Source organism: Saccopteryx bilineata, chromosome 4 (genome assembly GCF_036850765.1).
Source record: "Saccopteryx bilineata isolate mSacBil1 chromosome 4, mSacBil1_pri_phased_curated, whole genome shotgun sequence".
Classification (NCBI taxonomy): domain Eukaryota; kingdom Metazoa; phylum Chordata; class Mammalia; order Chiroptera; family Emballonuridae; genus Saccopteryx; species Saccopteryx bilineata.
In genome coordinates this window covers 266,150,040-266,172,388 of record NC_089493.1, presented here as the reverse complement: position 1 = coordinate 266,172,388, position 22,349 = coordinate 266,150,040, and the positions used below count along the sequence as shown (strand labels likewise).

At 41.0% G+C, this 22,349-nt stretch overlaps 1 protein-coding gene across 2 annotated transcripts in view; it reads left to right on the top strand.

Moving 5' to 3' along the window:
• The window catches only part of BAZ1B (bromodomain adjacent to zinc finger domain 1B), a 101,562-nt gene that overhangs the window by 61,310 nt on the left and 17,903 nt on the right, over window positions 1-22,349 (top strand). For both annotated transcript variants that reach the window (XM_066274555.1, XM_066274556.1), the window contains exons 10-13: window positions 10,301-10,406; window positions 11,800-11,898; window positions 15,474-15,651; window positions 19,107-19,289. In XM_066274555.1, the coding sequence (XP_066130652.1) occupies window positions 10,301-10,406; window positions 11,800-11,898; window positions 15,474-15,651; window positions 19,107-19,289 (566 nt within the window). The remainder of the gene's footprint in view (window positions 1-10,300; window positions 10,407-11,799; window positions 11,899-15,473; window positions 15,652-19,106; window positions 19,290-22,349) is intronic.

Sequence of the window (22,349 nt, the reverse complement as noted above, 5' to 3'; positions counted from 1 at the left end):
ATATTGCTGTAGAGTTGTCAGAGAGCTTACTGCCTATGTTTTCTTCTAAGATGCTTATGGTTTCACGGCTTACATTTAAGTCTTTTATCCATTTTGAGTTTATTTTTGTGAATAGTGTAAGTTGGTGGTCTAGTTTCACTTTTTTGCAGGTAGCTGTCCAAGTTTCCGAACACCATTTGTTGAAGAGGCTATCTTTACTCCATTGTATGCTCTTACCTCCTATGTCAAATATCAATTGTTGCCTGACCAGGCGGTGGCGCAGTGGATGGAGGGTCAGACTGGGATGCGGAGGACCCAGGTTTGAGACCCCCAAGGTCGCTGGCTCATCTGGTTTGAACAAAGCTCATCAGCTTAGGCCCGCAGTCAGGGCACATATGAGAGAGCAATCAATGAACAGCTAAGGTGTCTCAACGAAAAACTGATGATTGATGCTTCTCATCTCTCTCTCTCCGTTCCTGTCTGTCCCTGTCCCTCTCTCTGACTCTCTCTCTGTCTCTGTAAATAAATAAATATCTTTATAAAAATATCAATTGTCCATAAAGGTGTGGGTTTATTTCTGGGTTCTCTGTTCTGTTCCATTGATCTATATGCCTGTTCTTATGCCAGTACCAAGCTGTTTTGAGTACAGTCGCCTTGTAGTATAAGTTGATATCAGGAAGTGTGATACCTCCCACTTTATTCTTCTTTTTCAAGATTGCTGAGGTTACTCGTGTTTCTTTTTGGTTCCATATAAGTCTTTGGAATATGTGTTCTATATCTTTGAAGTATGTCATTGGTATTTTAATAGGAATTGCATTGAATTTATAAATTGTTTTGGGTAATATAGACATTTTAATGATGTTGATTCTTCCTAACCATGAACACGTTTATATGCTTTCACTTGTTTGTATCTTCCTTGATTTCTTTTATCAGTGTTTTTTAATTTTCCGAGTATAAGTCTTTAACCTCCTTGATTAAATTTACTCCTACATACTTTATTTTTTTTGTTGTTGCAATAGTGAAGGGGATTGTTTCCATAATTACTCTGTTCATTGTTGGTGTATAAAAATACCTCTGACTTCTGTGTATTAATTTTTTATCCTGCCACCTTGGTGAATTCACGCTCCGGAAGCGTGTCATATCACTTGTTACGGCTAGCAGTGACAAATATGGAACCGGACATTGACCATCTCATTAGCCAAAAGCAGGCCCATAGTTCCCATTGAAATACTGGTCAGTTGTTGATTTAAATTTACTTGTTCTTTATTTTAAATATTGTATTCCTGTTTTGTTTTTTTACTTTAAAGGCTTTTTTTTTTTAATTATTTATTTATTTATTTTTACAGAAGCAGAGATAGACAGGGACAGACAGACAGGAATGGAGAGAGATGAGAAGCATCAATCATCAGTTTCTTGTTGCGCGTTGCGACTTCTTAGTTGTTCATTGATTGCTTTCTCACATGTGCCTTGACCGCGGGCCTTCAGCAGACCGAGTAACCCCCTGCTGGAGCCAGCGACCTTGGGTCCAAGCTGGTGAGCTCTTTGCTCAAGCCATATGAGCCCGCGCTCAAGCTGGTAACCTCGGGGTCTCGAACCTGGGTCCTTCCGCATCCCAGTCCGACGCTCTATCCACTGCGCCACCACCTGGTCAGGCTTGTTTTTTTACTTTAAAATAAGATATGCGCAGTGTGCATAGGGATTTGTTCATAGTTTTTTTTATAGTTCGGCCCTCCAACGGTCTGAGGGACAGTGAACTGGCCACCTGTGTAAAAAGTTTGGGACCCCTGATCTAGTGTGTCCTTTAAGTCTGCTGTTTCTTTGTTAATTTTCTTTCTTAAGGGTCTATGCAGTGCTGTTAATAGGGTATTGAAATCCCCTACTATTATAGTATTGCTGTTGATCTCGCCCTTTATGTCCATCAAAATCTGCTTTATATATTTAGGTGCTCCTATATTAGGTGTATAGATATTTATAATGGTTATATCTTCCTGTTGGATTGCTTCTTTTTAAAAAAAGGATTTTTAGCCTGACCAGGCGGTGGCACAGTGGATAAAGCGTTGGACTGGGATGCAGAAGACCCAAGTTCGAGACCCTGAGGTCGCCAGTTTGAGCGCAGGATCATCTGGTTTGAGCAAAGCTCACCAGCTTGGACTCAAGGTCTCTGGCTTGAGCAAGGGGTTATTCGGTCTGCTGAAGGCCCACAGTCAAGGCACATATGAGAAAGCAATCAATGAACAACTAAGATGTTGCAACAACAACAACAAAAAAAAAACTGATGATTGATGGGCTTCTCATCTCTCTCCATTCCTGCCTGTCTGTCCCTATCTGTCCCTCTCTGACTCTCACTCTGTTTCTGAAAAAAAAAATAAAAGAAAAGAAACATTAAAAAAAGGATTTTTATTTATTCATTGAGAGAGAGAAAGAGAGAGAAAGAGAAGGAAGGAGGAGCAGGAAACATCAACTTCCATATGTGCTTTGACCAGGCAAGCCCAGGGTTTCAAAACGGCGATGTCAGTGTTCCAGGTCAATGCTTTATCCAGTTCACCACCACAGGTCAGGCTAGATTGCTCCTTTTATCATTATGTAGTGACGTGCTTTATCCTTGACTATCTATCTATATAGCCTTTCTTTTTAAGCCTATTGTCAGATATAAGTAGGCTACACTAGCTTTTTTTTTCATTTCCATTTTCATTAAATATTTTTTCCATCCCTTTACTTTCACTCTATGTATCTTTTGTTTTGAGATGATTCTCTTGTAGATGGCATATGTACAGGTCCTGTTTTCTTGTCCATGCACCTATCCTATGTTTTTTGATAAGAGCATTTAATCTATTTACATTTAAGGTAATCATTGATATGTAGTGGTTTATTGCCATTTTATTCTTTAAATCTACATTACTCTTTTACTAGATTTTTTTCCTCTTTGTTCTGTTTACAACAGGCCCCTTAGCATTTCTTGCAGCATTGGTTTGGTTGTAATGAGTTCCTTTAGTTATTGTCTGGGAAGCTTTTCATTTCTCCTTCAATTTTAAACAATAGCCTTGCTGGATAAAGAAGTCTTGGTTGTAGGCTCTTGTTCTGCATTACTTTGAATATTTCTTGCCATTCCCTTCTGGCCTCAAGTGTTTCTGTTGAGAAGTCAGATGTCATCTTTATGGGGGCTCCTTTGTAAATGATTGACTGCTTTTCTCTTGCAGCTTTTAGTATTCTTTCTTTATCTCTTAGCTTTGGTATTTTAATTATGTGTCTTGGTGTAGGTCCCTCTTTGTTATTATTTTTTTACAGAGACAGAGAAAGGGATAGATAGGAACAGACAGACAGGAACAGAGAGAGATGAGAAGCAACAATTATCAGTTTTTCATTGTGACACCTTAGTTGTTCATTGATTGCTTTCTCATATGTGCCTTGACCGTGGGGTTACAGCAGACCGAGCAACTCCTTGCTTAAGCCAGCGACCTTGGGTCCAAGTTGGTGAGCTCTGCTCAAACCAGATGAGCCCGTGCTCAAGCTGGCGACCTCAGGGTCTCGAACCTGGGTCTTCTGCATCCCAGTTCGACGCTCTATCCACTGCGCCACCGCCTGGTCAGGCTGGGTTCCTCTTTAATAGGATTTTCTGAGCTTCTTGAACTTGTGTGATTTTTCCCCTGCATCAATTTAGGGAAGTTTTCAGCTATGATTTCTTCAATCAAGTTCTCTATCCCTTCTTATTTCTCTTCTTCAGGAACCCCTATTATAACAGATGTTGTTTCTCCATGTTGTCACAGAGTTCTCTTAGAGTTTCCTCAGACCTTTTGATCCTCTTTTATTTTTGTTGTTCTGCTTCCTTGCTTTCGCTTATCTTGTTCTCTAAATCATTGGTCCCCAACCCCTGGGCCGCAGACTGGTAGTGGTCCGTGGGCCATTTGGTACCGGTCCACAGAGAATGAGTAAATAATTTACATTATTTCCATTTTATTTATATTTAAGTCTGAACAATGTTTTATTTTTAAAAAACAACCAGATTCCCTCTGTTACATCCGTCTAAGACTCACTCTTGACACTTGTCTCAGTCAAGTGATACATTTATCCATCCCACCCTAAAGACCGATTTGTGAAAATATTTTCTGACATTAAACTGGTCCATGGCCCAAAAAAGGTTGGGGACCACTGCTCTAAATCACTGATTCAATCCTCTGCTTCATCCAGCCTGCTTTTAATTTCTTCTAGTGTAGTCTTTATTTCTGATATCGTGTTTGTCATTTCTGTCTGATTCTTTTTTATGATTTCAGTGTCATTTTTCTTTTTTTCTTTTCTTTTTCTTTTTGTATCTTTCTGAAGCTGGAAATGGGGAGGCAGTCAGACAGACTCCCGCATGCACCCGACCGGGATCCACCGGGCACACCCACCAGGGGGCGATGCTCTGCCCGTCCGGGGCATCCCTCTGTCTCCACCAGAGCCACTCTAGCGCCTGAGGCAGAGGCCAAGGAGCCATCCCCAGTGCCCGGGCCACCTTTGCTCCAGTGGAGCCTTGGCTGGGGGAGGGAAAGAGAGAGACAGAGAGAAAGGAGAGGGGGAGGGGTGGAGAAGCAGATGGGCGCTTCTCCTGTGTGCCCTGACCAGGAATTGAACCTGGGACTCCTGCACGCCAGACCGATGCTCTCCCATTGAGCCAACCAGCCAGGGCCTTCAGTGTTCTTTTTGATGCCAGCTATCTCTTTGTTTAGGTGCTCACTTTGTCCATCTATTGTTGCTCTAAGATCCTTGATCATCCTAACAATCATCATTCTAAACTCTGCATCCAGTATCTTGGTTATTTCCATGTCATCCAGTTCTTTTTCTGGGGATTTCTCTTGTTAATTCATTTGAATAGCACTTCTGTCTTCCCATTTTGTCTCTGCATAGACTGCTCCTTTGGATGTGTTGTTTGTGTAGCTAGCGGAGTATAGGGTTGGTGTTGTCTGCCTCCAACTTTCAGTTGTATTGTTTCTAAATTTTCTTGGGATGGGCCCTGATGCTGTTGTAACTATCAGCTGCACTCCTAGGCTGGCTTTTATCCACTCTTGGCCAATGTGTGTGTGGCATCTTTATTTCTGAAGTGAGGTTTTTCCATCGGCCCCCCCCTCTGTCTACTCCTCCTCAGGCACTTGGGCACCAGCATGGGCTTGCGGGCTGTAGCTTGGGCTCCTCTGTGGGCTTGGGGGACTCCCTGCCTCGCTGGGCTCTGCCCTGTGGTGTGAGGGCTGCATCTCCGGTCTCTGCCCCCACGGGTGTGAGGGTCACTGGGTTCTACCCCTCTCCCTCGCAGTGCAGGCCGCCGGGCCCTACCTTTGCTCCCCCCACCTGTGGGTGCCTGGGATGCCTTACCCCGCTGGGGTCTGCCCCACCTTGGGGGGGAGATGCCTTGCCCCGTAGGTTTTTGCCCCTGGAGACCATGGGAGGCCTCTTCCGCTCCGCTTCTGCTCCCTGCTGCTGCTGTGTGGGTTGCCTCACTGGGCTCCGCTTAGGGCCGCCGCAGCCAGGCCCTCCTGCCCTTGGGAGGGTACTCAGCAGGTTGGGGGAGCTGTGTAGCCCAGAACTCAGCACTCAAATCCTGTGTCTCTGATGCGCCCCCTGCTTCTAAGTGTCTCTGCACTGACTGGCGCAGGAGAGCCTCAGCTGGGTGGGGTAATTGCTTCCCTTTGTTGGCTTGGTTCTCCCAGGAATGGGCACTTTAGATTTTGGAGTGACTCAGTACAGTGGTCAGAGTGACTGTACCCCACAGTCTCTCCCTGTGTCCCTGTGACTACACTATCCTCTCACAACCCCAGTCCTCTCGCTGCTCCCGGAGCCCCAGGTAAGTGGCTGTGAACGAGGTTTTACTGTGCTGTCCCTTTAAGACAGAGCCTGGATGTGAGAATACTGTCTGCCTCTCGCAAACAGTAACTCGGCTCTTTTTACAGCTAACTACTGTTGGTACGCCTCCTCTAGTCTCTGGGACTCCAGGCTGGGGTTCTGGTCCTGCGGATGAGGGCCCACCGCTCTCCAGGAAACCTACCCCACTGTGAGAGATAGGCTGCCTCTCACTCCTGGGAGCAGGGCAGCCCTTTCCGCATCTTTGCCTTTCTACCAGCTCAGTGTGGTTCCTTCAGTGATGCTTGGTTATAGATTCCTCTTAGTTTAGTCCAAAGTTGATTTTTCAAGATGATTGGTGTTAAGTTGTAATCCACTTTGGTTCTGGGAGGTGGGAGTTGTAATGTCCGCCTACTGTGTCACCATTTTCCATCTTCCAGATTTTTTTTCAATAAATACCTATATTATCTTCCTTCCTTCCTTCCTTCCTTCCTTCCTTCCTTCCTTCCTTCCTTCCTTCCTTCCTTCCTTCCTCCCTCCCTCCCTCCCTCCCTCCCTCCCTCCCCCCTCCCCTCCCCCCTCCCCTCCCCTCCCCCCTCCCCTCCCCTCCCCTCCCCCCTCCCCTCCCCTCCCCCCTCCCCTCCCCTCCCCCCTCCCCTCCCTTCCCCCCTCCCCTCCCCTCCCCCCCTCCCCTCCCCTCCCCCCCTCCCCTCTCCCTCTCCCTCTCCCTCTCCCTCTCCCTCTCCCTCTCCCTCTCCCTCTCCCTCTCCCTCTCCCTCTCCCTCTCCCCCCTCCCCTCCCCTCCCCTCCCCCCTCCCCTCCCCTCCCCCCTCCCCTCCCTTCCCCCCTCCCCTCCCCTCCCCCCCTCCCCTCCCCTCCCCTCCCCCCCTCTCCCTCTCCCTCTCCCTCTCCCTCTCCCTCTCCCTCTCCCTCTCCCTCTCCCTCTCCCTCTCCCTCTCCCTCTCCCTCTCCCTCTCCCTCTCCCTCTCCCTCTCCCTCTCCCTCTCCCTCTCCCTCTCCCTCCCTTCCTCCTTTTTTCCTTTTTTCTTTTCTTCCCTCCTTTTCCTTCTTCCTTTCTCCTCCTTCCCTTCTTTTCTCCCTTTCTCTCTTTCTTTTTCTCTTTAATTTTAGAGAGAGACAGACAGGGAGATAGATGGGAAGCATAACTTGTGGTTATTGCACTTCAGTTGTTCATTGATTGCTTCTCATATGTGCCTTGATCTGGGGGGGGGGGCAATTCAAGCCAACGACAGTGGGATCATGTTGATGATTCCATTCTGGAGCTGGTAACCCTGCACTCAAGCTGGTGAGCCCATGCTCAAACTGGTGACCTCAGCGTCCCAGGTCTATTGTGCCATCACTAGTCAGGCTTTAATTTTTATTTCTTGATTTTAGAAAGCAGAAGGGAGAGAGAAATACTGATTTATTGTTTCACTTACTTATTATTCGTTGATCTTATTTGTGACCTGACTGGGGATCAAACCCACAACCTTGGTGTAATGGGACAGTGCTCTAACCAATTAAGCTATACTTGGTCAGGGCTCCTGTACCGTTTTTGATCTATGGTTTGGAATTCATAGATGGGGTAGACCAACAATATCCACTGATCTATGTCATTTTATGTAGGGTGTTTAAACATCCGCAGATTTTGGTATCTAGGTGGGTCCTAGAACCAATCCCTCATGAATACTAAGGGGGGTTAAGTTTTGGGAAAGTCAAAGTTATACACAAATTTTCAACTGCACTGAGGTCAGTACCCCAAACATCTGTGTTGAAATATATTTCAAGGAAGAAATTAAAAAATATTTTTAATAAAAAATTCATGTTGTTAGGTTAGGTCTGGCTTTCTCAAGCTCAGCTTTATTGACATTTAGGCATGATAATTCTCTGTAGTGGGAGTATTCTATGCATTGTAGGATACTTAGCACCATCCCTGGCCTCTAACCTCTAGATGCCAATAGTGACAATTAAATATGTGTCCGGATATTGCCAAATGTCCCCTCGGAGGTAACATGACTTCCTGTTGAAACACTAGGTTAGATGATTCACAGGCCTCCTTTTTGGTCTACTTTCTATACCTAACAAAATATGCTTCTCAAATATAAGATTATGGGGGTTTTTTTTTTAGATATTTTCAATTTTAAAAATATTTTATTGACTGATTTTTATAGAGCAAGGAAGGGAGAGAGAGAGACAGAAACATCCATCTGTTCCTGCATGTGCCCTGACCAGGGATTGAACCAGCGATCTCTGTGTATTGGATAATGCTCTAACCAACTAAGCCAGGGGCCCCCAAACTACAGCCCATGGGCCACATGTGGCCCCCTGAGGCTATTTATCCGGCCCCTGCCACACTTCTGGAAGGGGCACCTCTTTCATTGGTGGTCAGTGAGAGTACCAGAGTACTGTATGTGGCAGCGCAGCGTTGCTCACGTACAGTACTACTTCTGGTGACGCGGGACGCATCATGGCTCCGGAAGCGCATCATATCACTTGTTACGGCTAGCAGTGACAAATATGGAACCGGACATTGACCATCTCATTAGCCAAAAGCAGGCCCATAGTTCCCATTGAAATACTGGTCAGTTTGTTGATTTAAATTTACTTGTTCTTTATTTTAAATATTGTATTTGTTCCTGTTTTTTTTTTTACTTTAAAATAAGATATGCGCAGTGTGCATAGGGGGTTTTTCATAGTTTTTTTTATAGTTCAGCCCTCCAGTGGTCTGAGGGACAGTGAACTGGCCCCCTGTGTAAAAAGATTGGGGACCCCTGAACTAAGCTATCCAGCCATGGCAAAATCTTCACTTTTAAAAAAAAAATTTTTTTTCCTGAAGCTGGAAACAGGGAGAGACAGTCAGACAGACTCCTGCATGCGCCCGACCGGGATCCACCCGGCATACTCACCAGGGGTGACGCTCTGCCCACCAGGGGGCAATGCTCTGCCCCTCCGGGGCGTTATTCTGCCGAGACCAGAGCCACTCTAGCGCCTGGGGCAGAGGCCAAGGAGCTATCCCCAGCGCCGGGGCCATCTTTGCTCCAATGGAGCCTTGGCTGCGGGAGGGGAAGAGAGAGACAGAGAGGAAGGAGGGGGGGTGGAGAAGCAAATGGGCGCTTCTCCTATGTGCCCTGGCCAGGAATCGAACCCAGGTCTCCCGCACGCCAGGCTGACGCTCTACTGCTGAGCCAACTGGCCAGGGCCTTTTCTTAATTTTAGATAAACTTATTACCCAATCTTTAAACTCACAAAAATTTATAAAGAAGGAAAAACTATTCCTCAAACTTCAAATTTAAGTCATTTTCCTGTTTAATTATATTGAGTGTTAGATTATAATACTTAGTAAAAAAATCTAGTTCTGGTAGATGTGAAATATTCAGGTGAGGGCAGTTATGTTTAAGAGCAATAAAGATAAAGTCAGGATTTTAAGACATAGGTCAGATTCCAGTGGGCTGAGAGACTGAATGTGTTTCAAAAGCTTAGTGTGGCTTTCTTTAGACCAGGGGTCGGGAACCTATGGCTTGCAAGCCAGATGTGGCTCTTTTGATGGCTACATCTGACTCGCAGACAAATCTTTAATAAAATAATAACATTAAAAATATAAAACATCTCATGTATTACAATCCATTCATTTCCTACCACTCATGTTCATGGTTGTAGGTGGCTGAAGCCAATCACAGCTGTCCTCTGGGACAACACCAAATTTTTATTGGATAATGAAAACGTACACAGGTCGTTGTATGGCTCTCAGGGAATTACATTTTAAAATATGTGGCGTTCATGGCTCACTCAGCCAAAAAGGTTCCCGACCCCTGCTTTAAACATTGGGCCTACACAATAAGAGCTCCCTAAGAAAAGATTGGCATCCAGATCTCATCGCTTCTAGAACATCCTGGTGGGTGTTTGCTTCATGTTTTCTCTTTCCAGCATGGCAGAGTCTCTTCAGAATTACCTGACTGAAAAGACTGAAAAAGATTTTGTTAGTATTGCAGGGGAGATAATAGGGACAGGGGAACAAATCAATTGTAGTATGAGGTAATATATATATATATATATATATATATATATATATATATATATATATTAGTATGTAAGAGTTAGTTGGCTTACAAAAAATTCTAATTATATTTGACATTTGAAGCTTCCAGGGATAAGTTTTTTGTATTTCATATAGTTCAATTGCCTCTTCTTCACCACAGATATCTTTGTATTAACATTGTAATAAATTATTTGCTTTGAAATAAAGTTACTTAGTTATCCGTCTCTATTATAAGTTGCAAAACTCTTAAACTTTGAACTGTATAGCTATTCAACTGTATAGAGAACTATTATCTCAGATAATGTGCTATAGCACATTGATATAAGATATTTAAGATAAATTAGCATCTGTTGTACATGTGGATATATTTAATAAGCAACATCTATGTTATTAGATTTGATACTTATGTACTCCTTAGTTTTGAAACTGGGAATTGGGTATTTATTATGTTTAACCTAATGTATTAATTTTTCTTAGGTAAGAAGGCAAACCTAGGCAAAAGTATAAGCGTGCACACACAACATGGACCAGCAACAGAAGTTGCGGTAGAGACCACCATACCTAAACAAGGACAAAATCTATGGTAATGTGAACATTCATCTGGCTGCTCTTTTTTTGTCTTTCAATGTGGAGAAAGTATTTGATATATTAACACCAGTGAGTTAGTGATCATTTATTAAAACCATTTTGTGTGACTTTGATTTCTTTTTTCTTTTTTTTTTTCTACAGGGATAGAGAGTCAGAGAAAGGGATAGATAGGGACAGACAGACAGGAATGGAGATAGATGAGAAGCATCAATCATTTGTTTTTCGTTGCGACACCTTAGTAGTTCATTGATTGCTTTCTTATACATGCCTTGACTGCAGGCCTTCAGCAGACCGAGTAACCCCTTGCTTTAGCCAGCGATCTTGAGTCCAAGCTGGTGAGCTTTTTGATCAAGCCAGATGAGCCAGTGCTCAAGCTGGCTGCTTCGGGGTCTTGAACCTGGGTCTTCCACATCCCAGTCCTATGCTGTATTCACTGCGCCACCGCCTGGTTAGGCTGACTTTGATTTCTTAGATAGGGAAACTCATCTCTTTAAGAGCAGACTTGATTTTTTGATAGAAGTATTTGTTTGTTCTAAGGTTTGGAATTATGTTTTTTCCCTTGTATTGTAACCTAATAGATCAGGGGTCCCCAAACTACGGCCTGCGGGTTGCATGTGGCTCCCTGAGGCCATTTTTCCGGCCCGCCGCACTTCCGGAAGGGGCACCTTTTTCATTGGTGGTCAGTGAGAGGAGCATAGTTCCCATTGAAATATTGGTCAATTTGTTGATTTAAATTTGTTCTTTATTTTAAATATTGTATTTGTTCCCGTTTTGTTTTTTTACTTTAAAATAAGATATGCACAGTGTGCATAGGGATTTGTTCATAGTTTTTTTCATAGTTCGGCCCTCCAATGGTCTGAGAGACAGTGAACTGGCCCCCTGTGTAAGTTTGGGGACCCCTGTTATAGATCTTACATAGCATTGGAAGTACTTTTCAGCCTGTTTGCAAATAGAAGAACTATTTAGGATTTTCATCTTCAGTATTTTTTAAAAATTAAGTATTGTATACAGAATCTTTCTTTGTGTTAATTCTGCCTTTAGGCAGGGAGTTAGGTTTTGAAAGGGCCTTTACTTTGTGACTGTATTAATTACTTGAGCTGTGATCACCTCTGGTTTAATGACCATCTATCTTTTATGTTTGGATATGTTTACTCTTTGAAAGTATAGGACAAATGTACCTATTACCTTGTTTCATTATATTTTAATAGGAAACACTGGTTCCATTGTCCATGGATAAAGTTAACATTAGGCATGGAAGTAGTAAATTTAGTTAGTGTGAACAAATTTGGAATTCTGCTCTCCCAGCTCCCACCATCAACCCTGCATCCTTTCTTAGTATTTTACTTTTTTTCTACTCAGAATTGTTCAGATCTCTTTTGCCTCTACAGGTTTTTATGTGATAGTCAGAAGGAACTGGATGAGTTGCTAAGTTGTCTTCATCCTCAGGGAATTAGAGAAAGCCAACTTAAAGAGAGATTAGAGAAAAGGTAAGGATTTTCATCTTGTTTTTCACATTTCTCTTCTGCCTTAGATAGTATAAATGTCTTAGGTTTTTAATTTTCAAATTCTTATTATTATATTTCTTTTCTTGATATTTTCTTGTCACATCGTAGTTATTTGGGAAAAAAATGCATTTAAGCCATGTATATGCAGGATAGTAGGATTAGTCATTGAATAATGCATGCCATGCACTACACTGAGAGCCTCTTCGAGTTTAGGCTGCCTTGCAAATGCAATTCCACATCAGATGGTGATGAAAAGTATTATCAGTATTCAGAATAGCCAGCCTAAATGTCCATCTGATAGATAGATGTGGTTCATATATTCATAAATTAAGCCATAAAAAGGAATGAAGTACTCATACATGCTACAACATGGATGAACCTAGGAAACATGCTGAGACAGAAGCCAGATATGAAACACTATATGATTCTATTTATCTGAGATATCCAGAAGAGGCAAATCCATACACAAGAAAGATTAGTGGATGCCACTAATGGAAGATGAGAAGAATTGGGAGTGACGGCTAACAGATATGATGTTCCTTTTTGGAGTGATGAAAATGTGTTGGGATTAGGTAGTTTTGATGGTTCCACAACATAAAAACCACTGAAAATGTGGTTTAAATTTTCTTTAAAATTGTGAGTTTAATCTTACACAAATTACATCTCAAGAAAAAAACAAAAACTGTACAAAATTAGCATCAACTCCATGTAGATTTGCTAGTGTCCTTTCCTGTTCTGGCCATTGTTTCTATCAAAGCCAGGACAAAGTTGTGGCTTAAGGTTACCTGTAGTTTCTCATTGCATGTTTTCATGGTTGAATTTAGGTTTGGTTGAAGAGAGAGGAAAATAGCACTTACTACATGGCTCTACAATTTTGTCAGACTTTTATGAGTGATAACAAATATCCTATTGGTTTTAGCCCACTGCTTCATCTGAAAAATTAAATTATATTCAGAATTATGCTATATTGATACAGGTGTGATTAGGAAAATCAAGAAAAACAAAGGAAAATGTCAGTACACAGAACCACAAAGTAATACAGTTCTATGATGTTCCTTCTGTTTAAAATATTTTCTAGGTACATGCAAGGGATTAAAAAGACTTGTTTGATTTACTAAATATGAACAGATTAAATCCTCCCATTAAAAGGTTAGAGATTGTGAGGATTAAATATAAAGCTTAAATACTTTTTTCTTTTGGTTTTGTTGAACATTAGGAAAGAACCCACCTTGTTTTGTTTTGCTTAGTTTTGAACTTTTTGCTCTTTACTTGACATCAATTTGTTTTATATCTGAGCTCTGTTTTCCTTTCTTTATATTATTCTATGATTAATAATATTTGTGAATCTACCCATTTATTTATCTATTCTTTTGTTGGTGGTTATTTGCATTGCTTCCCTTCCAGGGGCGTGGCCAAGGACATACGGTAATGATGTGTTACAAATCATTTGAGGTTCAAATTCATTTATTTTTTTAAAAAGCTCTTTATAAGAAAGCATGTTAAGTGATGAAGGATATAAATTAAAGGGTATGGAGTCAGTTAATAACTCAATTAAAAATTTTTTTGAGTATAGAAAAGGATACTAGGCCAGTTGAAAACATGAAGCAAATTTTTTCGTTCTGTCCATTGAACATTTATAAAAATCGGTCATATACTTAACCACAGAAACAATCTCAACAAATTAAAAAAGTAGAAAGCTTCAGGATACATTCTCTGATCAGATTGTAATAAAATTAGAAATAAACTCTTTAAGGATGATTAAAAAGATCTTAACTGGTAAGTTAAATATATTTTTCTATTTTACTTAAAGAGGTAAAATAGCAGGGAAATTATCTTGTATGTAGAAAGCAATAAAAGAATCTTTTATAAGAACACCAGTGGGGCCTGACCAGGTAGTGGCGCAGTGGATAGAGCATCAGACTGGAATGTGGAGGACCCAGGTTCGAAACCCTAAGGTCGCCAGCTTGAGCACGGGTTCACTGGCTTGAGCATGGGATCATAGACATGACCTCCGTGGTCGCTGGTTTGAGCAAGAGATCACTTACTCTGCTGTAGCCCCATGGTCAAGGCATATATGAACAATTAAGAATTGATGCTTCTCATCTTTCTCCTTTCCTGTCTGTCTATCCCTATCTGTTTCTCTCTGTCTCTGTCACACACACAAAAAAATAATGAAGGAAAAAGAAAACCAGGGGGCCTGACTGGTGGTGACAACAGTGGATAGAGAACAACTGAAGTGATGCAATTACAGGTTGATGCTTCTCATCTCTCCCTTCCTGTCTGACTGTCTCTCTTTTCTCTTGCTTCAAAGAAGAAAAAAAACCAGTTCGGCACAATGAGGTCATATCCAGAGAAAAATAATATTAAAAACCTTTATTATTAAGAAAGAATAGGGAACTTAATACTCAATCTACATGACCTTGAGCTTCATTTTTCATTTAGTGTAGGAAGCAAGCAGTGAAACTTAATGGTCCATCACCAGGGTAGAGACTCTTATTGGAGTCTTTTTTGCTGGGACCTCAAATGTGTAATCTTTAGTATAAGAGTGAGTAAAGGTCCTTATGTAGGTTTTCAATGGAAATCATTTTTCTTCTGTGTTTTAAAGATTTCAGGCAGGTTAACATAAAGTTATCTTGGGTTGGTAGCAATTCCTGGCATCTGACATAAGCAAATGCACATTCTCTCTGGAGGAGCATATCTTTTCTTAGAAAAGCCCGGGGTTTCCTGCAATCTCAGTGTTCCAGGTCAACGCTTTACTCACTGCACCACCACAGGTCAGGGCTTTCTTTTTTTTTTTTTTTTGCAAGAGATAGAGATAGAGAGACAGGAAGGGAGAAAGATGAGGAGCATCAACTCAGTTGTGGTACCCTAGTTGTTCATTGATTGCTTTCTCATATGTGCCTTGACTGGAGGACTTCAGTCGAGCCAGTGACCCCTTGCTCAAGGCAGCGACCTTGGGATTTCGAACCTGGGTTTTCAGCAGCCCAGGCTAACGCTCTAGCCATTGCGCCACCACCTGGTCAAGCTGGACAAGCACATCTTTAAAACAAGCCTCAAGGAATTCTTACAGATAAAATTCCAAGAAATTCCTGATAAAATAGTTAAAAATATACAAACTAGGTACCATGAATTAGAGCTAGGGAAAGCAACCCATTTCAGATACTGGAATTTATCAAATACAGAATAAGATAAGTTTTTATTGTTAAATTTTTATTTTTTGATTTTAGTAAGACAGGAAGGGAGTGAGAGACACAGGAACATTAATTGATTCCTATATGTGCCCTGACTGGGATTGAACCGGCAACTTTTGTGCTTTGGGAAGATGCTAATCAACTGAGCTATCAGAGTCTAAAATAAGTTTGTTTTTAAAATGAATCAAATATAGAGCAATTTGATAATTTATGCAAGAAATGGGAGATTTTTAAAACTAACCAAGTAGAGATGAAAAAAATCTAAATATGTTTTACAGAAATAAAACATTTTATTCAAGTAATTGAAATTTATGGACCAGTTCAAAAGTTTCTTTATTTCCCCTCCTTTTCACCCCAACTTTTTAGGTACCAGGATATTATTCATTCTATTCATCTGGCCCGGAAGCCAAATTTGGGCCTAAAATCCTGTGATGGCAACCAAGAGCTCTTAAACTTTCTTCGTAGTGATCTCATTGAAGTTGCAACAAGGCTACAAAAGGGGGGTCTTGGTTATTTGGAGGAAACATCAGAATTTGAAGCTCGGGTAAGAACATATGAAAACACCCTAAGAGGCATATAATATTCATGAAAACCCAATTTGGAATTGTTCCCTGGTACTGTTTTTGCTTTCTCTGATGATCCTGGAAATTATATATTTGGGTTTATCTTGAGAGACATGTGGAACTAAAAATTCTCTCTATATATGATATTTTTCCTTTGTTGCCTTTTGATAATATCTAAAAAAAAAAAAATTAATGGGGCTCAGAGCCTTTGTTCAAAAAGTGGGTTTTTGGCCCAGGCCGGTTGGCTCAGTAGTAGAGTGTCAGCCCAGCTTGTGGATGTCCTGGGTTTGAGTCCCGGCCAGGGCACACAGGAGAAGCGCCCATCTGCTTCTCCACCCTTCCCTCTCTCCTCTCTCTCTCTCTCTCTCTCCCCACCCCCCCTCCCTCAGCCAAGGCTCCACTGGAGCAAAGTTAGCCCAAGTGTTGAGGATGGCTCCATGGCCTCCACCCCAGGCACTAGAATGGCTCCGGTTGCAACAGAGCAATGCCCCAGATGGGCAGAGCATCGTCCCCTGGTGGGCATGCCGAGTGGATCCTGGTCAAGAGTATGTGGGAATGTGGGAATCTGTCTCTCTGCCTCCCCACTTCTCACTTCAGAAAATCCTCCCCCCCCAAAAAAAAAGAGGTTTTCTGTTAAGTTGAATAAATTCTAGTCCTGGACCCATAGTCCTATAACATTATTTAACATGTTTATTTTCATGTGATACCTGTGCTTTAAGGTCTGAAATATATTTGTATTCTGCTTTTACTCACTTTTTTTTTTAATATTACTTTATTGGTTTTAGAGGAAAGGAAAGAACAGGAGAAAATCAGGAACACCTGTTCCTGTATGTGCCCTGACCAGGGATCGAACCAGCAACCTCTGTGCTTCTGGACAATGCTCTGACCAAGAGAGCTATCTGGGCAGGGCTGCTTTTACCCATTTTTTTATGCCAGATTAACTCAGGAGATTTATGCTTATTTTGGACAACACTCATGCTGTTAAATGAGTACATATCTAGTCCTGTCATTTATTGCTCCATGGGACCTATAAATAGTATGGGTAAAACAGTTCAAGAAATTTGACTTTCCACTCTAGGTAGGTTTTGGTGTCGAAGCTGGAGAGAAGATTGGAGAATACTATCCATCAGTTACTGTAAAATGTTTTTTACTGATTTTAATAATAAAGTCCATATTAACTCTGAACAATATCTGTGGGTCTTTTAAAGTGATTTATATGCATTATATCATGTGTATTGTTGTATCATTTCTTTTTAATTTTTCAATTACAGTTGACATACAATATTATATTAGTTTCAGGTGTGATTGTTGTAATTTTTTTTTATGAATGATTACATTTTCTGCGCCCATATTTCCTAATTGATAAACACTTTCCATTTTAGTCTGTATATTGCTTCAAGGTACTTAATAACCCATGGAGTTGAGGAGTTTAAATCCTCAACTGTCACAGTTTATATTTTGTTTTCTTTGCTATTAGAATTAGCAAATTATATAAGCATCTTTTTTTCCCCCTGAAGTTAGAAGCATGCGCCTGACTGGGAGCCACCGGCATACTCACCAAGGGTGATGCTCTGCCCATCTGGGGCCTTGTTCCGTTGCAGTTGGAGCCATTCTAGCACCTGAGGCAGAGGCCATGGAGCCATCCTCAGCACCTGGGCCAACTTTTTGCTCCAATGGAGCCTTGGCTCCAGGAGGGGAAGGAGACAGGGAAGGGTGAAGAAGCAGATGGGAGCTTCTCCTGTGTGCCCTGACTGGAAATCAAACCTGGGGCTTCCACATACTGGGCCAAATCTACTGCTGAGCCAACCGACCAGGGCCTAAGCATCTTTTTTTTTATTTTTTAAATTTATTTAATGATTTTAGAGAGGGAGAGAAAGAGGAAAGAGAGAGAGAGAGAGAGAGGGAGAAACATCTGTTTATTGTTCCACTTATTTATGTATTCATTAGTTGATTTTTGTATGTGCCCCAAGTGGGGATCAAACCCACAACCTTGGTATATTGGGAGGGTGTTCTAACCCTCCCAATTACCTAGCTAGGGCTACATGCATCTTATATGTTACTTTTTTCTTTTTAATTAGTCTGGTAATGAAATCTTAGCACATTCTTAGGAAAAGAATTTTAAATATTGTTTTTTGTTTTGTTTTTCTTTTTTTTTTTTTAAATGAGAGGAAGGGAGATAGACAAACTCCTGTGTGTGCTCCTACTGGGATTCATCTGGCAACCTGCATCTGGAGCCAATGCTCAAATCAACCAAGCTATTTTTAGCACCTGAGGCCGACAACTCTCAGACCAACCAAGCCCTCCTCAGCGCCCAGGGCCAGTGATTAAACCAATCAAGCCGCTGGCTTGTGAGAGAGGAGAAGGGAGAGAGGGGGAAGAAGGAGGGGGAGAGAAGCAGCTGATCACTCTCTTATGTGCCCTGACCAGGAATCGAACCTCGAACATCCATATGCCAGGTTGGTGCTCTATTCACTGAGCAAACTGGCCATGGCCATCTTTGTTTTTTAATGACTTTTTGCCCTAACCTTGTGGTGGCGCAGTGGATAGAGCATTGAACTGGAACACAGGACCTGGGTTCGAAACCCTGAGGTCACTGGCTTGAGTGTGGGATCATAGATCATAGACATGACCTCATGGTTGCTGTCTTGAAGCCCAAGTTCGCTGGCTTAAGTAAGGGGTCACTCGCTCTACTGTGTCCCCAACCTCCCTGTTAAGGTACATATGAGAAAGCAATTAATGAACAACTAAGAAGCCGAAACAAAGAATTGATGCTTCTCATCTCTCTCCCTTCCTGTCTGTCCCTCTCTCTGACTCCTTGTCAAAAAATAAAAAAGGCTTAAAAAAAAAAGCTTTTTGAAGAATTATTCAAGCCAAAATTACTTTGCCATTTTCAAATATTGTACATTTACTACAATATTTATTTATTTAGCAAATATATATCAAGTACCTAGTTTGTGCCAAACCATACCTTACTAACTTTGGGTTATCATTATTCTTTGTTTCTCTGTGATATCTTTTAATTGACATTGTCTTACATGACTGAGAAGGTAGTTTTAGGCATTTAAGAGCATGATTTGGATCAAAGTGATATAACTTCTGTTTCCTCATTTATAAAGTAAATACAAGTGTTTTTTTTTTTAATTTTTTGCCTTGAGACTGTAGTTTGTACATAAGAGGTACTCAGTTTACTGAATAAAAATAATGAGTTGCTTAACTTTCTTCAATGGAGCAAGTTTTCAGCATTTCCTGAGTTCCTTCACTGAGGAAATAGAAGTAGTCAGCTGCTTTTAAATGCATAAGCCATCCATAGAACTGAGGATCCCAGTCTTATGTCACTCATTGGTATCTAGGTTGATTTGAATTTAGCAAAGGATAGTCTCTGTTCATCTTCCTCTCAGCCTTTCTCTCAATCTGGTTTTAAAATCAATTTCTATAGGTGATTTCGTTAGAGAAACTGAAGGATTTTGGTGAGTGTGTGATTACCCTTCAAGCCAGTGTCATAAAGAAATTTCTCCAAGGCTTCATGGCTCCCAAGCAAAAGAGAAGAAAACTCCAAAGCGACGATTCAGCAAAGACTGAAGAGGTGGATGAAGAGAAAAAAATGGCAGAGGAAGCAAAGGTATCTAGTTAATGAAGATATAGTTTTATGACTGTAGAAGAGTGCTATTTGTTTTTTAAATACTTTAACCCTGTGCTTTTTAGCTACTGTAAACCCTGTTCCCTGGACCAATTTTCCATTTTTGTCACTTTCACTAAAGTTTGTGGTTTTCAAACTGGTATCTGGAGCACAGCCCTGCCTCTAGAGTTGGATTATGGGTCAGAATATCCCACTTTCCTTTTCCCAGAACTGAATCCTTTTTTTAAAAGGTGGTCACCATTTTTAAGTTTTTTTAAATTGTCGTAAAATATGTATAGCAGAGAATTTAACTATTTTTTACATGTACAGTTCTGTCATTAGGTATATTCACATTGTTCTGCAACTGTTACCATCATTCATCTCCAGAACTTTTTCATCTCCCCAAACTGAAACTACGTTCTTTACAAACATTAAACTACCCATTTTGCACTCCACCCCCACCCCCTGGCAACCACCATTTTCTTTCTGTGTTTGTATATTTGACTTCTATAGGTCCTTATGTAAATGGAATCATAGAATATTTGTCCTTTTCTGACTGGCTTAAGTTCATCCACATTGTAGCAAGTACCAGAACTTTCTTCCTTTTTAAGACAGATTAAGGTTCTATTGTACGTGTGTGAATATGTATGTATATGTATAAAATCACATTTTGTTTATTTGTCTGTGGGTGGATACTTGGATCACTCCCACCTTACGGCTGTTGTGAATAGTACTGGTATGAACATGGGTGTACAAATATTTGTTCAAGTCCCTATATTCAATTCTTTTGGGTATATACCCAGAAGTAGAATTGCTGGATCATATAGGAATTGTCTTTACTTTCTTGAGAAGCTGCTATAACAATGTCTTCCTTAGTCATTGTGCCATTTCAGACTCTTAGCAGTAATGCACAAGGGTTCCAATTTCCTACATCTTTGCCAACACTTGTGTCCTGTTTCTTTGATGGTAGGCTAGGAAGTGGTATCTTGTGGATTTGATTTGCATTTTCTTAATGATGTAGTGATACTGAGCATTTTTTCCATTGCTTAATAGCTAGTTGTCTTATATCTGGGGGGCAAACATTTATCTAATCCTATGTCTATTTTTTAATTGGTTGGTTTTGTTGCTGTTGAGTTGTATGGGTTCTTTATATGTTCTGGACACTAATTCTTTATCAGATATATGATTTGGAAATATTCTCCCATTCCATGAGCTGCCTTTTCTATTTATTGATAATGTCCTCTGATGCACAAAAGTTTTAAATTGTATTGTTCAACTTAACTGTTTTTTCTTTTGTTGCCTCTGCTTTTGTTGTCATGTGCGAGAAATCATTGCCAGATCCAATATGAAGCTTTTCCCTTGTTTTCTTCTACAAGTTTTATAGTTTTAGCATTTGTGTTTTGATCCTTGATCCCTTTTTAGTTAATTTTTATAGATAGTAAGAGTCCAACTTCATGTTTTTGCATGTGAATGTCTGATTCCTTTGTTTTTTAATTTAAAAGTAGCATGCTCATTGTAAATAAATCAAATGTGAGAGGTAAGTAAAATATGAAACAACTCCCATCCTAATTTCATTCCCTAAGAATATCACTCTAACAGTGTTTTCTTTTTTTTTTAACAGTGTTTTCTTTATATATACAAAGATGAGTTTGAATTTTTTACTGAATGGAATTCTCTGCATAATGTTCTGCAGTTTTTTACTCATCAAGATATCCTGAGTATCTGTCCCCCTTCCTATGAGTCCATGAAGATACTTGGTTTTTTCTTTTTTTGTGAGAGAAGCATCAACTTGTTATTCCACTTAGTTATGTGCTCATTAATTGCTTCTCATACATGCCCTGACCGGGGCTTCAACTGCTGCCCTTGGGATTGAGCTAGTGACCCTGATGATTGATGTCCTTTTTTTTTAAATGAGAGGAGGGGAGAAAGACTCCCACATGTGCCCCAACCAGGATCCACCTGGCAACCCCCATCTTGGGCTGATGCTCGAATCAGTTGAGCTAATTTTAGTGCTTGAGGCAGATGCTCAGACCACCAAACTATCCTTGGCGCCCCAGGCCATTGCTCGATACAGTGGCTGCAGGAGAGGAAGGGGAAGAGAAAGGGGAGAGAAGCAGATGGTTGCTTCTCTTGCATGCCCTGACCAGGAATCAAGCCCAGGATGTACATATGCTGGGTAATGCTCTGCCCACTGAGCCAGTCAGCTAGGGCTGATGTTCATTTTTCTACATCCTAATTTTCTTACTGATGAATATTATGTTCTTTTTACATTTTTAATCATTCAGTGATTTAAAAAATATTTTTAATTAAACTTATTGGGATGATATTGGTTAATAAAATTATATAGGTTTCAGGTATGCAATTCTGTAATACATCATTATGCCTGTATTGTATTGTGTGTTCACCACCCTAAGTCAAATCTCCTTCTATCATTATTTATCTTTCTATTTCTTCTTCTACTCCCACCTCTACCCTTCTTTCCCCTTGGTAATCACCATACTGTTACTTGTCTGAGGTATATGTGTATGTTTTGTTTTTTTTTGCTTAGTGCCTTCACCTTTTTCACCTAGCCTGGTTTTTCTTAATTAGAGTAATTAGCAGCTCTATTTTTGTCTGTTAGTGTATTAGATTTCTGCTTAAGATTACTTAAGAATTTAGCCTGACCAGGTGGTGGCGCAGTGGATAGAGTGTCGGACTGGGATGTGGAGGACCCAGGTTCAAGACCCTGAGCTCACCAGCTTGAGCCCAAGGTCGCTGGCTCGAGCAAGGGGTTACTTGGTCTGCTGTAGCCCCCCGGTCAAGGCACATATGAGAAATCAATCAATGAACAACTAAAGAGCTGCAACGAAGAATTGATGTTTCTCATCTTTCTTCCTTCCTGACCCTGACTGTCCCTATCTGTCCCTCTCTCTGACTCTCTGTCTCTGCTACAAAAAAAAAAAAAGATTACTTAAGAATTTATAAACTACGTTAAGGGAGAGATCCCAGCCATTATCCAGGGACATACATTTTCCCATATTTTTTATTTTCCTTTTTCTCCCTTTTTTCCCCGTAAACAGCTGG